At 47.3% G+C, this 16,123-nt stretch overlaps 1 protein-coding gene across 1 annotated transcript in view; it reads left to right on the top strand.

Annotated features, from left to right (window-relative positions):
• Positions 1–381: 381 nt before the first annotated feature.
• The window catches only part of LOC141219319 (microtubule-associated serine/threonine-protein kinase 3-like), an 86,300-nt gene continuing 70,558 nt past the window's right edge, over positions 382–16,123 (top strand). The window contains exons 1-11 of the mRNA XM_073666082.1: positions 382–417; positions 564–649; positions 1,478–1,686; positions 3,623–3,761; positions 3,848–3,980; positions 5,281–5,446; positions 5,553–5,651; positions 5,894–6,016; positions 6,161–6,270; positions 6,372–6,463; positions 6,860–6,996. Of these exons, the coding sequence (XP_073522183.1) occupies positions 382–417; positions 564–649; positions 1,478–1,686; positions 3,623–3,761; positions 3,848–3,980; positions 5,281–5,446; positions 5,553–5,651; positions 5,894–6,016; positions 6,161–6,270; positions 6,372–6,463; positions 6,860–6,996 (1,330 nt within the window). The remainder of the gene's footprint in view (positions 418–563; positions 650–1,477; positions 1,687–3,622; positions 3,762–3,847; positions 3,981–5,280; positions 5,447–5,552; positions 5,652–5,893; positions 6,017–6,160; positions 6,271–6,371; positions 6,464–6,859; positions 6,997–16,123) is intronic.

Raw genomic sequence — 16,123 nt, forward strand, 5'->3', positions numbered from 1 at the left:
CCCCAGTGCACTTCCAGGATAATCTGCATATGGCTCCTATGCTTCAGCTCTCTTACCATCACTCACATGTACAGCGAGGGTGGGGGGTTCCTCATTCATGTGATGATTGGGGGAGTCCTTCATCATTTCCATTACATTTATTCATGGATGCGCCGTACGTTCACATATTTGGAATCCCTATATAATAAGTATTGTTCCCATTTACAGACATCTTGTCATGTCTGAGTTATATTGTTGTAATATATATGTAGGATTAATATCGTCTAATACATTTTATTTCTTCATAATTTTTTCACTCTTTTAGAAACAACTGTGTTGGCGGATGCTGACAGTAGAATCTGTGAGATCCCGGAGATCCAACAATCTGACGGTGTAAGTATCATGGAGAGAGATGTCGGTGTATCACCAGATTATGGGGTGTGAATGACACCTCCAGTATTGTCCCCATATAACCATGAGATGTCTATATTCTAAGAGGAGATGACAGAAGGGAGACGTTTTTGCATCTGGAGCTTTTTTCCAGCAGCTTCTATATCTTTATATAATTTCTTATTCTTTTATAGAGCGTGATCAAATCATTGACCCCGTCAAGACAGCCGCATAAGAGCGACTATGGGACATCCAAACTGATCAGCAGTGGAAGTTTTGGGTGAGTTTTCTGTTGGCATAATCCACATTTCTCAAGGTTCCCAATGACAATGCTCCAGACTCTGTGCTCTTCCCTTCAGTGTTATCATAGGGAAATTATATGATCTGTAGGAAAACAAACTGTTAAGGAAAGGGATTAAAATAGAATAATATATTACACCTGCCTGTCCTAGACCCTCATCTGTTCTTACACTGCCACCCCCATCAGAGCTTCCCCCTCCTCCGCACCGGTCTGTTCTTTTCGGAATCCATTAGCGAACTGATAAGAGTAATTGGCAACACATGGTCAAGTGAGGGGGTGACACGAAATTTCATCAATGACATCTGCACCCCCCAACCTCCACCATGACCATGTGAGTCTACTCCCTGGTCTCAGCAATAAAGACTGGCACAGAGGACAAGTGGCTATAATGGGTTTCATTTTTTGTAACTCCTTCGCTCCCCTCCATTTATTATGTTGTTATGTCTTGGGGTATGCGGGAGCATAATTAACGTCATGTTATGGCAATTGGAGCACTTTTAATTTGGGCCAACTTTTATTTGCACTGAATCGTATCTACTGGTCTAATGTAGTGAATCTGCCCAAGAATAATTTCAGTAGATTCTCTCACCTGTAATGTGACCTGGGTGAGGGCTCCGGCGGACGTGGCATTGTGGACACCTCCCATAGGTGATCTATGTAGTGATCTTTTATCAAATTCTAGACATGGATTTCCAGTGACGGACAGACTTCTAGCATTAAACATTAGTACAAAACATTATATAATGACTTCTATAGATGTTCTTGTAGTAAAGATTCATTCTAACCATTGATTCTCTTTCTCTCCAGTGCCGTCTACTTAGCGCACCATAAAGACTCACACCAGATCTTTGCTTTGAAGAAAATGTTCAAGCGAAACCTGAACACTCCAAAAAGAGTGGCATTGGCCTTTCTGGAGAGGGACATCCTAACATTCGCTGATTGTCCCTTCGTGGTCTCCATGCTCTGCTCCTTTCCAACAAAATCTCACCTGTGTGTGGTCATGGAGTATGTAGGAGGTAGGACATGTATATTGTAGTATATTCAGCCCATGTCTGCTTACATCTTATCACTGCTCTTATAATTAGGAAAATTAGGACAGTTACATCCTCACAGTGCGTTTACTGTAGGTTTTCTATTACCAAGATGCCTGGAAATTCATTGATCTGTGAGCAGCAGTGCTATGGTGCCAGTGAGTCAGATCGGGCCTGGCACCGCTCGGCACTGGGCCCCATTCCACCACCTGTCATCACAATTTCAGTGGTATTCACATTGTCAGAATATGAATACCGATGAAAACAATGGTGGATCAGGGAGCCAAAGGTTCCTAAATCCACCATTCAGCCTCCGCAGATGGGTCCGAGACTCCGTGTACTGCAGGTTCTTCGATGTCGCCACAATATTGCATCTGTAGTGTGGAGTCTCAGTACTTACACTGCACAGGTGGGGCTGGTGGGGGCCATAACACTGAGTGATGGGGCAGGTGGAGACCATATGCTGAGTAGTAGGGCTGGTTGGGGCCATAATACTGAGTGGTGAGGCTGGTGAGGGCGATAATTCTAAATGGTGAGGCTGGTGGGGGCCATAACACTAAGTAGTGGTGGGGGCCATAATACTGAGAGGTAGGGCTGGTGGGGGCTATAGTACTGAATGTTGGGGCTGGTGGGTGCCTTACTACTAAGTGGTGGGGCTGGTGGGGGCCATAACACTGAGTGGTGGGGCTAATAAGGGCCATAATTCTGAGTAGTGGGGTTGGTGAGAGCGATAATACTGAGTGTTGATACTGGTGGGGGCCATAATACTGAGAGGTGGGGCTGGTGGAGGTGGTAGTACTGGGTGGTGGGTGCCTTACTACTAAGTGGTGGGGCTGGTAGGGGCCGTAACAATGAGTGGTGGGGCTGGTGAGGGCCATAATACTGAGTGTTGAGGCTGGTGGGGGCCATAATACAGAGTAGTGGGGCTATTGTGTGCCTTACTACTAAGTGGAGGGACTGTTGGGGGCAATAACACTGAGTGGTGGGGCTGCTGAGGGCCATAATACTGAGTGGTGGGGCTGGTGAGAGCAATTATATTTAGTTGTTGGGCTGGTGGGGGCATAATACTGAGTTGTGAGATTGGTGGAAGCCATAATACTGAGAATTGAGGGTTGTGGGTACCATAATACTGAATGGTGTGCCGTGTGAGGGGCTATAGGGGACTGTGAATGCCGCTATATTGAGTTGGTGACTGTACATGCCCCTACACCCCCTGGGGGTCCTCATATTGAATGGTGTGCAGTGGGGGTCCTTATTCTGTGTGGGGATCCTAATTCTGTTTGATTGGCTTTGGGGGCCATCATACTGAGTGGGCAGTGGTGGAGACCATTATATTGTCTGAGGGGCTATGGGGGCCATTATATTAAGTAGGGGGGGCTGTGGGCGCCATTATACTGAGTAGGGGGCTGTGACTGGCCTCATACTGAGTGGGGACATTATAGACAGGTGCTACATTATATCTGTAAGGTGAAACTGGATTAAGATTTCACTGTGGGGATATCTAACTCAGTCTGTGGGTGGGGGCATTTTTGGGAGCATCATACGCTAAAATGGCTATAAAAGGTGTATTGCTGTTGAGAACATCGATTGACTTCAGTAAGGTTTTTTTTGAAGGGGCGTGCAGTTAGAACTTTTGCTATGGGGCCCTGAGATTTCTCTGTCCGCCACAGTCTGTGTGATCTCCCTGTAAGTCCGCACTGAGCATGTCAGTATCTCCAGCTGTAGACGAGATGTGACATCACTTTATGTTATTAGTTACATGGAGGACATTTCTCCATCGATTCAGACTAATATTATGTGCACTATACATTATATCTGTTTATATTCTCTCCTATCCCAATGTCTCCGCTCACTTCCCATTATACATCATGGTGATCTGCTGTATAAACCACTCACCGGTCATATTTCCTTTCTTCTATAGGTGGCGACTGTGAGACCCTCCTAAGCACCAGGGGTCCTCTATCTGTCCCCTTGGCCCGCTTATACTTTGGAGAAGCGGTTCTTGCTGTGGAATACCTCCATAGCTACGGTGTGGTGCACAGAGACCTGAAGCCGGATAAGTAAGTGCCCCTCGTAGTATAATAAAGGGGGGAAGTTATCATTTATCATACGGTCTGTGAGGCTAAAACCATCTTCTCTTCCACAGCCTCCTGATTACATCTGCTGGACACATAAAAGTTACCGATTTTGGGATTTCAAAAGTTGGTGTCATGATACCAAAAACCAACACCTACAAGGAATTAGCGGAGGACATCACCAGGGAGTTCCTGGACCGTGAGGTGGGTAACACTTACAGGAATTTAGATTGTTCTTTACAAATCTCCAAGGACCAAAGCAAAGAAAGATCTTAAATATAACTTTTAATAGATACATTTAAAAGCACCCATATCAATATATAAAGACAAAATCCATAAAATGTGGCGGCAGCAGTATTCTCCGATCGGGGTGTATTTATCTCCCGCGTCTGTCCACTGACTCATTGTGGCTATCTCCTAATATGATCCCCTGATGAACCCCAAATTAGGAGGGGGAGAAACGTGTTGGGACAATTTACAGATAAGTCCTCTGGTTACTGCTGACTAAAATGCTTTTTTGGCAACTTTTTTTGTAATTCGCACACTGGATAATGCTCTGTCCCAACATTTGGACGTGTCCTGTGTAGATCAGTCCTGACTATAGATTAGCCAGGGGGGTTTTGAGGTTGTCTATATGTACCATCTGTCCTAGACTATTATCTTCATGCTCAATGTCATTATATAGGTGACTTGTTACTACTTTGGACATATTTATGTTCCTATGTTTACCGTTAATTGAGCACACGTGCTTTTATAATATTGTTCTTGTTGCCCGTAATTGCCAGCACTAATGTACTTTATGTATCTATAATAGGCTTCTGAATGATGGTTTATATATCATACTGAATTGTGTATAGATTGGTGCATTTGATATCCTATCTGTACTAGTGGAACTACATTATATCAGCTTCCCTGTTTCCATATAATTGATACATTGAATATTGCCTTTTTTTCATTCAGCATGTTAGCAGCGACATGACTGTCTGCCTTTCATCATTATCTGTATATGTGTATGTCTGTCTAGGGGTGGATAGGGTCACGGAGGGAGTGCCGATGTGGAGGGGGGCGCCAAACCGATTAGCTGGGGTGTCAACCTCCACTGGCAGGCGGGATCTCAGCCCATTTGGGATCTCTAGGGCAAGCCTGCATGTCAATTATCCTACGTTTATCCCACTACCCATATATTGTACATTTTATGGTTTTTGTCTTCATATATTGATATGGGTGCTTTTAAATGTAGCTATTAAAGATTATATTTTAAGGGGTTTTCTTTGTTTTGCTTTGGTATTTGGTTAACTAATATACCCCATCTGTTCACCTTGCCTTTGGCATATGTTTTTTTTTTCTTTACAAATCTCATCACACTATTGTGTCTTCTCTACATTCTTCATTTCTAGAGAACGTTTCCATTGATATTTTATCTTTTGTCATTGTGTTTTTATGGCGAGAATGTGTTATAATAACCATTTTATCATTTTCATCTCTATCTTCTGTTGTTTTCCAGTTATGTGGCACCCCATATTACATCGCCCCAGAGGTCATCCTGAAAGAAGGCTATGGAAGACCTGTTGACTGGTGGTCAATGGGGATAATCCTACATAAATTTCTCACGGGATCTGTACCATTTGATGGAGATTCTGTAGCTGAGCTTTATGACAGGATTGTCATTGGTAAGTGGAATGATCCGACCATTGCTTTGATCAGTTACATTGGTTTAGGTGTTTACTTTGCTTTAGCTTACAGTCCAGTAAAGAGATTTTATTTTCTGTATAACAGGTGACATAATTTGGGATTGTAATTCCGCTCCTACTCCCAATGCACAGAACCTGATTACTGAGCTGCTCAGAACAAATCCTGCAGATAGACTTGGGACAGGTAAGAGATATAATACTATTCATATTAGTATTAATATTCACCTATCACACTTATCACTCATGTCCTTGAGGATCAACACTTCTCTATCAGATTGTCCATTTCTAGTTCTCCACACCATGACTTTCAGTCTTCTTCCTTCATGTTGACTCAGTTATGTCATTAATTCAGATTAAGTTAAACTGTTCAGATGTGAAGCAATCTCTGACAATGTCCACATCACTTTTGTTTTGTTCTTTTTCCAGGAGGATCACTTGAGATCAAGAGTCATCCATTCCTGAGTGACTTAGATTTTAACAACCTTCTAAGTCAGAAGCCAGAGTACATTCCTCAGCTTGCCTCAGATGTGGACAACAGCTTATTTATCGGTAAGTAGAAGACGACATCATCTAGACTAAGCGGCTGTTTGTCTTGTCTTCCATAAAATGTAATAATCAGTACCCACTAATATTGTGATAAATGACGCCTGTTTTATACTAACAACCTCTAATAATACTTCATTACTTTTGTAGATCACTCTGAAATAGACCATTCGGTCTCAGAGGATGAGGAGGGTACAAGTGTGAACAATGAGAACCTTGACTTCCAAAATTTTACATCTTCTTCTGAAAGGCTTTCTAAAGTAAGTACCGTATGTGCGCAATAAATCCAAAATATGTGAAACAAAAAAGACCTCTAAAAGTAAAAAAAAGTATTTCATATCTTGTTTTTGTCCATGTTTAGCTCTGTACCATCACTACCAGAAAGATGAATGATGAGGACCAGAAGTCTCCTCCAGAGTGTACGCCAGCAACCAATACAAATATCTCAGAAATGTGAGTAGATTATGGGGTCATTAATGGGAGTTCCAGGCTGATATATATGCACAACACATAATATAGGACATAAATACCATAATATCAAATTCAGCCTCAATGATTAGCGGTCATTGTGCTTTTGGCTTCAGAAACCGTTGGTGATAATAGCCCATAATTGCAGCCATTCACGCGTATTAGAGCTGCCCATACTGTAGGAGAGATGTAGTATGACATGCCAGCCATTATTGCTAGTTGTTTTTCGCTCTGATCCATAGAAGGTAGATTGGAGCATAAAACCTTCCTCACTATGACTGTCATATGTCCTATTAGGCCCTCTAGTCGGTGTTCTTCTAGTGAGACCACCCCTTTTATTCTGCATTGACTTGTGATTTACATGTTTTTCTTAAATCATAGAATGGGAGAGTTGGAAGTTACCTCCTGGGTCTTCTGGTCCGACCCCCTGATTCTTCCTGACAGGCAGAAAGAATCGTTTTCTGAATCTGATAGCGACAATGCTATAAACAGCTTGTCATCCTCGTCCCCATCATCAGGTATGTATGTACAGCATCAAAAGGTGAATGTTGACTTCAAGGCTCAAATATTTGGTTTTTCTGTATTAGGTCTCCTATGTTGTCCAGGTTTCATGGATCCCAATTATATTTTCCATGGGCCCATACTGTATTTCTATTTCCTTCATTTTATCCAGGAATTGTTTTCATGGATTCTGTAAAATACGTTTTAGCATCCAGGAACTCACTTCAATATAAGGAGACATCATCTCCTATAGTAGAATATCGCTCATTAGTGATGCACCACGTGGCGGCACACAGGGCGCTTACTGCTCCATATCAGTGATACATCTAATGCCCCTCAGATTAGGTCATGAACGGTATATAGGACTTATTCTGCCCTATAATAATGCAATGCCAGATTATCAGGACTATAGGGGACAGGACTAGAACAATTCTTCTATATACAGTACACAAAGCAGATCCTATAAGAATATTTCTTTACTGAGTTTTTTTTACTTTCTGATCAGAATTTCCAACTGAAGAGGAAAGAAAATCTGAAATGAATCTGAGTATAGACCAACAAAACTCAGAAAATGGGAAAAAGGGGAAAAAGAGACGAGGTAAGTGTGAGAATCATCTCCATGTTGTGTGATGTTAGTGATGAGAATAAGTCATGGGGAGCAGATGTCATCTGTCAGTGATGGGATTGTCACATGTATGATGGCTGACAATGACCCCGGACATCTGTGTGAATAAGATTCCTCTGCTGTCCGGCCGGCCACACTGACCGCACAGTAGCATCATGTAATATGGAGTCCCATCACTTACATTGTATTTATTTCTCTTCTCTTAGGTTCCATCTTCCGCCGGATCTTATCATCCTGCCGGCGTGGACTATCCAGGGCTGCTCGTGCATTTGCATGCTGTCGCTGTTGCCCAAGTGTCATCTAAAAGACGGAAAAGCTCCGCATCTAGCGGAGTACAGCTGATCCACCATCACTGCTGGACCTGTAAAGAAGGACCTTCACCATCTACCTGTGGCCTTCTAACTGTAACACCTCTACCCGGACTAGTTTCGGTAATGCCTCTGTCACCAGGCTCCGCTGTATCCAAACTGCTCGCCTGACTTGGCTTTTTTTACTGATCACCTGGTATCTGACCCGGATTTCTTCCTGACTATGATTTTGTCTACTGATTCTGTCCCTAATTTTGTTCATCCCTTATCCTTCTACCCTATCCTTAATAAAAAAAAAAACAACTTCTATATTTATTGAGATTTTCTTATATCTATCAAACTTCACTCTGCATTCTGCTAAGCGATAAAAAATACATATTAACACTTCTGCTTTTAAAAGCATTTTTATATATATATAAATCAGGGCTGGACTGGGATGAAAAATGAAAAAGCACGCCTGTCACACAAACCCCACCAGCCCACATACCACATCACCGCCCCCCTCATCCCATTGAGGCACAATGAAAAGTTCAGCACATTTTGCTTTCTTGTTCATGCCCCTCACCACTCCATTATAGGGGATGTTTATTAAGCCACGTGTGAATGGAGCTGCAGTGCGAATGATCGACTACCGCTCCATTCACCCAGAGCTCTTCAGATCCCTGGTTCTCGGAAACAGTGGGGGTCCCGGCTGTTGGACCCCCAGCAATCAGAAAATTATTCCATATCCCAATGATAGAGGACAATTTCCAACCTTCAGATAACCCCTTTAAACAAGTTGTTCAGGATTAATTTTTATTTAACCATAGGATTGTAGACATAGAAAATAATAAACCCATCAGTACTGACCCTCCCCAAAGCCAATGCCACCTCTTCTTCAGCAGAACAGGAGAAGTGGTACTGTGCAGTGTATATATACAGAATAATACAGATACTGAGAATGACACCCAGTATACAGGACAAGAGAAGTGGTACTGTGCAGTGTATATATACAGAATAATACAGATACTGAGAATTACACCCAGTATACAGGACAAGAGAAGTGGTACTGTGCAGAGTATATATACAGAATAATACAGATACTGAGAATTACACCCAGTATACAGGACAAGAGAAGTGGTACTGTGCAGAGTATATATGCAGAATAATACAGATACTGAGAATTACACCCAGTATACAGGACAAGAGAAGTGGTACTGTGCAGTGTATATATACAGAATAATACAGATACTGAGAATTACACCCAGTATACAGGACAAGAGAAGTGGTACTGTGCAGTGTATATATACAGAATAATAGAGATACTGAGAATGACACCCAGTATACAGGACAAGAGAAGTGGTACTGTGCAGTGTATATATACAGAATAATACAGATACTGAGAATTACACCCAGTATACAGGACAAGAGAAGTGGTACTGTGCAGTGTATATGACGCGCCCCCTGGGCCATGTTTGGGGAATACCCGGAGCCGGATCCGTTGGGGGTGGTAGTCCTCGTGGCGGTGACCCGGTCCGTGCCCAGGGTGTCAAACTAAGTGGCGATGTTTTTAGTGGCAGATGTGATATTGTTCGACTACGCCACCCGTTGAATGCGGTTACAAAACCGCCGCTGCAGGGCAGACCGCTGAGGCCGGTGGTACAGTTGTGCAGCGTGGGTAGTATAACCCCCAACGGGAGGGGTATGGCCTCAGGGCAGCGGACGTGGATGATGGGGATGGTAGAATTGCACGCAGGCACCAGGAACCACTCAGAGACGGTGTGGTGTAGTTCAGGGTCTTTACTGGTGACAAAGATAGACCCTCCCGGGAGTACTGGCTAGCGGTCGGGGTCTGGTCAGTCCGTGAGCAGACAGGATCTCCCCTGGCCAGGCGGAGTTGTAGGCCTCCCCAACTAACTGTACTCTTCTTGGCTACCTTGCTAGAAGCGGGTACAAGTAGCCCACGTCCCTGAGTGTACCGTGTGGTGCTCACCCGTATGGCCGGTGACTCGGGGCCTTCTGGTAGCCTCCGCTCCACGACGGCGGTGCTGGTCCCTTGCGTGTGACCGTGCCTTCGGGTTTCTTGGCCAGAGGACCTGAAATCCCCTGCCGGTCGGTTTCTGTTGCTGGGTATGGAACAGTCCCCACAGCCTCGGACTCCGTGTCCGGTGAGATCTCTTCAGCCAAGGCGAGATATCTAGCTTCCAGCCTCTGGCACTCACTCCTGCTCCTACAGGGCTCCTGTTGTCACTTTCCCTGCAACTGCTCCACACCAGACCAGACTGTGTCTCTGTCTCTGTCTGTGTTCTTTCCTAACCCCACCTCAGCCCCAGTTTATATAGGGGAAGTTCTTCCCCTCCCAGGACTGGGCAGGAGGTGTGGCATGCTTAGGATTCCTGACCAGGAGACCTCCCACCTGCTCACAGACGTAATATTGCTATTACTGTGGAAACCAGACCCCTGGGGTTCCACATTCCCCCCTAGTAAAATTTAGTACTCCGGGACTAAACATTTTTTTTTTTTTTGAAAACATAACAGGGTATAAACAGGAACAATACAATAAGGAAAAACATGCTAAAGTGGTCACGGCGTGTCCGCAACCGGGTGCAATTTTTGAAGCAACAGGGTGTCCATTTCACCAAAGAACAGGGAGTCGTAACCAGGTAGGGGTCTGTCCTGCCCCGAGTCTTTAACAGTCTTTAGTCCGTTCCTGGGTTACGCTCCAAACATATATACAATAGAGTTCTAGTAAATCCACAAAAGATACCTATAAAATAACTGGAAAAACATAATTATTTACAAGCAACAGTAAACAGGTAAATACCAATAAAACAGTCTAAATCACTTTAGATCCTCCAACGTACGGGCAACTGGCCTCTAGTGGCTCTAGTGGACCTACGGAGCTCACTAACTGGTCCTGCACTACAGGGTGTAGGAGCTGTCAAAGGTAAGCTGGGCAGCTGTCTACGGACTCTTTGGCTCACTAGGGGCACGGCAGGCTCACTATAAGCAGAGGGTCGATTCTCCTGGTCTGCTTGTGTGGGGTCTTCTGCCTCCTGGACCGGCTGCTCTTCCAGCTCTACCTGTTTTTCCGTAGGCACTTGGGATGCTGGCTGGAGGAAGGTGAGGACGGGTACCACAACAGCGCCATTTACTTGTGTCCAAGACCGAGGGAAGTCTCCGAGTACAGTACTGATCATCTCTTCCCTTTTCTCTGCGGGTCGAGGGTTTTCTTGATCTTCTTCAGGGTTTCATAGCTGCTTGGGACACTTCTTCAGGTGATCTCGGGAGACAATGGCTGTGGTTTCTCCTCCATCCTTACTGATTGTGCAGACTTTTGGGTTTTCATGGCTTGATGGCAGTACGGTGTACGGGTCCTTTTCCCACTGGTCGTCCAACTTGTGGAGCCGTCTTTTCCTCTTCAAGACCTGCTCTCCAGGTACCAGGGGAACAGCGGGAGCATACTGGTTGTAAGTCTTCTCCTGTCTTTCTCTTGCTTGACGGAGACTTCGCTCAACGCTCTCCTGTACTTTCCGGTACTGCTGCTGCCTCTCTGTGTCCCAGTCTGCTTCTGGTGAAGTGTCCTCGGGTGTCAGGACTCCCATATCCAGATCAACAGGCAGCTTACCAGGTCTTGCTCTCATTAGGTAAGCCGGGGTACAGTTGGTAGAACCTACAGGGATGTGGTTGTATAGGTCCACCAGATCAGGCAGTTTCTCAGGCCACAGACTGCGTTCTTCCAGGGGCAATGTTTTCAGAAGGTCTATCACCACCTGGTTCATCTTCTCGCAGAGTCCATTGGTTTGCGGATGATAGGGTGTTGTTCTTATCTTCTGGCAGCCATACAGAGTGCAGAACTCCTGGAAGACTTCCGCTTCAAAGGCAGGTCCTTGGTCCGTCAGCACCTGCTCTGGGTATCCGTGTGGACGGCAGAAGTGCTGCTGGAAGGCTCTAGCTGCTGTTTGAGCCGTTAAGTCCTTGACGGGGACTACAACCAAGAACCGGGAGTAGTGATCCACGATGGTTAACGCATAGACGTAGCCACTTCTGCTGGGGGTCAGTTTTACATGGTCCAAGGCTACCAGTTCCAACGGCTGCCTGGTGACGATGGACTGCAGGGGAGTCTTCTGGCTGGCACGGTCCTTCCTTCTTAGGTTGCATGGGCCACAGTCTCTGCACCACCTCTCGATGGTTCCTCTCATGCCTACCCAGTGGAACCGCCCGCGCAGCAGGAACTCCAGCTTCTTCCATCCGAAGTGCCCAGCTCCGTCGTGGTATGCCTCCAGTACCATTGCCGCGTCTCTTCTTGGCACCACTACTTGCCAGACCAGTTCATGCGTCCGGGAGTTAACCATTCTGCGGCACAACTTCCCCTTGTAAAGGAGCAGTCGACTCTTCTCAGCCCACAGTTGCTTGGTCTCCTCCGGAGCGTCTGGGTCAAGGCGGGCATCTGGCTGAGTCAGCATCTCCTTCACCAGTCGGACGGCGGGGTCACTGTCTTGCGTTTCTGCCCAGTTGTAATGAGGTAAGGGGTTGAACGTAGTGGATTGCTTACCCCTTACACGGTGGGAATACTGGGTAGTCCCATGACGGTGAAACGCGGGGAGTTCAACTTCTTCCAGTTCCCCTGGATCTTCCCCTACGTCCGGTAGGTTTGGCATTCTGGATAAGGCATCCGCTTTGGTATTGGAGCGTCCTGCCCGGTATTTGATCGTGAACTCATAGTTGGACAGGCGGGCCATCCATCTCTGCTCCAGGGCACCGAGTCTTGCAGTGTCCAGGTGTGTCAACGGGTTGTTATCCGTGTACACGGTGAACCGGGAAGAGGCGAGGTAGTGCTTAAAGCGTTCGGTGACTGCCCACACCACTGCCAGGAACTCTAGCTTGAATGAGCTGTAATTCTCAGGGTTTCTTTCGGTGGGTCGCAGTTTTCGGCTGGCGTAAGCAATTACCCGTTCTCTCCCCTGCTGGATCTGGAACAGTACGGCTCCTAGCCCGATGTTACTTGCGTCAGTGTAGAGGATAAAGGGCTGGCTGTAATCCGGGTACGCCAGGATTTCATCCCCCGTGAGGGCCATCTTCAGCTGGCGGAAGGACTCTTCTTCCAGCTTCTCCCATCTGAAGGGCGGCTTCTGGTTCTTGGCCTTCCTGGACTGGCCTATCAGGAGGTCCTGCATAGGAGCTGCCTTTTTGGTGAAACTGGGAATGAATCTTCGGTAGTAGCCTACCAACCCGAGGAACTGCCGCACTTCCTTTACGCTGGAGGGTCTTGGCCATTCCTTAATCGCGGTGATCTTATCAGGGTCGGGAGCCACTCCGTCAGCACTCACCACGTGTCCCAGGTACTGCACTTTTGGTTTTAGCAGGTGACACTTCGACGGTTTCACCTTCAGACCGTAGTTTGCCAGGGCTTCAAACACTTCCGCCAGGTGTTTCAGGTGGTCGTCGTAGGTTTTGGAATAAACTATAACATCGTCCAGGTACAGCAGGACCGTCTCAAAGTTCCGGTGTCCCAGACAGCATTCCATCAATCGTTGGAAGGTTCCTGGTGCGTTGCAGAGTCCGAACGGCATGCAGGTAAACTCGCTAAGTCCCATCGGGGTGGTGAATGCGGTCTTCTCCCGGTCCGCCTCTGCTACAGGAACCTGCCAGTACCCGCTAGTGAGATCCAAAGTGGAGAAGAAGTTAGCAGATTTTAAAGCAGCCAAAGACTCCTCTATCCTTGGTAAGGGGTACGCATCTTTGTGTGTGATACGGTTGATTTTCCGGTAATCTACACACATTCTCATGGTGTTGTCTTTCTTTTTAACCAAGACTAGTGGAGCTGCCCAGGGGCTACAGCTATCCCTGATTACCCCAGCCTACTTCATGTCTCTAAGCATCCCCTTGGCGTGTTGGTAGTGTGCAGGGGGTATGGGACGATACCTTTCCTTTATGGGAGGATGATCTCCCGTGGGGATGTGATGTTCCACTCCCTTTACTCGCCCGAAGTCCAGCGGGTGTTTACTGAACACTCTCTCGTATTCCTGGATCACCCGGTAGACTCCCTGCTTTTGGTGAGCAGGTGTGGAGTCAGTACCCAAATGCAGTTGCTGACACCAGTCCTCCATTTGTTGCTTAGAGCCGTTACCTTCCTCTGGATGAGATGGAGGCAAGGGTTCCACGGACTGTACAGAATTTTGGTTGATAGTATACAATTTGGCTAGCGTAGCATACCGGGGCAGGTAAACTTCCCTCTTCCCGATATTTATTATGCGAACGGGCACCCTCCCATGGCGTACATCAACCACCCCCCGTGCCGTCAAAATGGTGGGCCTACTATCTGAGTAGACTGGTTCTACCATTGCCTGGTAATCTCTACCTCTCAGACCAATAGCTGCCCGGCACCAAATCATCATTTCACTTTTCGGGGGCATGGCAATAGGGAAAGGGTCACACATTCTCACGCTACCAATCTCACCACCGGAGAGTTCCACCTGTTGCCGTCGCATCAGTGCCCGGATCTCTTTTTGGAGCACTCGCTGCTGGCCGGAGCTGGCATTCTTGGCAACCTGCTGTAAAATAAGAATCACCTCTGCAAGACAATTTTCAATCACATTAGTTCCTAGAGTTATCTTTGGGTGACTCTCGCGCTTGTCAATGTCCACAATGATCAGTCCCTGTGCTGCCAGTTCGACTTTACCGATTTTAATGGTCATCTCTTTAAATCCGATCTGTGGCACGGGCTGACCATTGCTGGCGATGATACTCAAGTCGTCGTCTGGGTAGCGGGTTATATCCGAGTCATTCCAGTACTGCTTGAAGAGCGCGTACGGGATGGTGGTGACCTGTGACCCGGTGTCAAGTAGGGCACTCATAGGAATGCCATCCAGTACTACAGGTAAGATTGGACGTCCTCCCACGTATTTGTCACGCCAGTTCGATGGGCCTGGTGATCTTATTCCTAGGGGTTGGCCCTCTACCCCAGGTTGTGCCAGTTTAAAGGACAGTACCTTGCCATATGTCCGGGTTGATTGCAGCGGCGGAAGATGGGTTGTCCGTCCTCATTGTATCGGTCGCTGGGTCTTCCTCTGGCCGGTGGGGTCCTCCTTGGTCGGCGCCACGGGATATCCTCCGGACCGGATGCCAGCTGGATCTTCCCTGGAGTAGAAACCTGTAAAGACTGCACAGTTCGGGTTAGCGCGGCAACGCTTTTAGTTAGCTCTTGGACCTGATGGTGCAGGTCTGTAGCCGGGTCATTGTTTAAAGCCTGCGCATCAGCTCCCACAGGCCCTGCCGACAAGGGCGCCGTCTCCTGGTGGTAAATGGTAGCAGGGCGTTTGTGGGTCACAGCGCCACCTGGTGCCGGTTCTCGGAGCACCCGGATGGCTCTGTCCTTGAACTGTGCAAAGTCCAGATGAGGGTCCTGTAAGGCCATTGCTCGCAACTGGGTTCGGTGGGCATTGCAATGTAGACCCTCTATAAACTGTTCAGTCAACAGCTTGTCTTCGTTTCCCACGCCGTCAGGGTCGGCCTGCTTAATGGCTCTCAGGGCCTCTTGTAGGTTTAGTGCATAGTCCCTTATATTCTCATGTGCTCGCTGCTTGCACCCGTAGAATCTAAGCTTGATCTCGGCTGAGGTACGGGTATCAAAGGTGTCCTTTAGCCGGGCTAGTATCTCTGCGACAGTCCTCCTCCTCCCAAGTGGCCAGGACTTTACCTCCCTTTGGGCTGCCCCTGTTAATTGAGCCACCAGGATGCTCACTTTTTGCTCTTCTGTGAGGGGGTACACCTGGAAGAGGCTATCCAGCCTTTCTCTGAAGTCATTTAGGGTATGTGACTCCCCTGAGTACTGGGGTAGCCAGGCTGCCCCCGGGATATAGGGCATGGTGAAAGGCATGACCGCCGCAGCGGTGGCGCTGGCGGTGGCTGTGGCAGTGAAGCTCTCCTCCGTATCCGACATCCTCCTCCCCCCTAGTGGACCGTGGCCTACCTTGTGATGATCCTCTTCCGTAGGCCGCGGCTCCGCAGTGGATCGTCAGGGTTGAGGACCTTCCGTCGCGCTCTTGTGACGTCGGCGTCTGCTGGGCTCCTTCCAGGACCTTACGCAACGTCCGGACGTGAGGCGGGGCTTCAGTTCTCGCGCGCTTTCGGAGTCCACGCCCCTCTTCTTCCCGCGCGGCGTCCTCAAGATGGCGTCCAATGGCGGGAAAACTCCACGGATGGCGGGAAGAAGGCAAAAGATGGCGTCGG

The sequence above is a fragment of the Phyllobates terribilis genome, unplaced genomic scaffold (genome assembly GCF_046119375.1).
Source record: "Phyllobates terribilis strain yellow unplaced genomic scaffold, ASM4611937v1 Scaffold_263__1_contigs__length_2631358, whole genome shotgun sequence".
Classification (NCBI taxonomy): Eukaryota; Metazoa; Chordata; class Amphibia; order Anura; family Dendrobatidae; genus Phyllobates; species Phyllobates terribilis.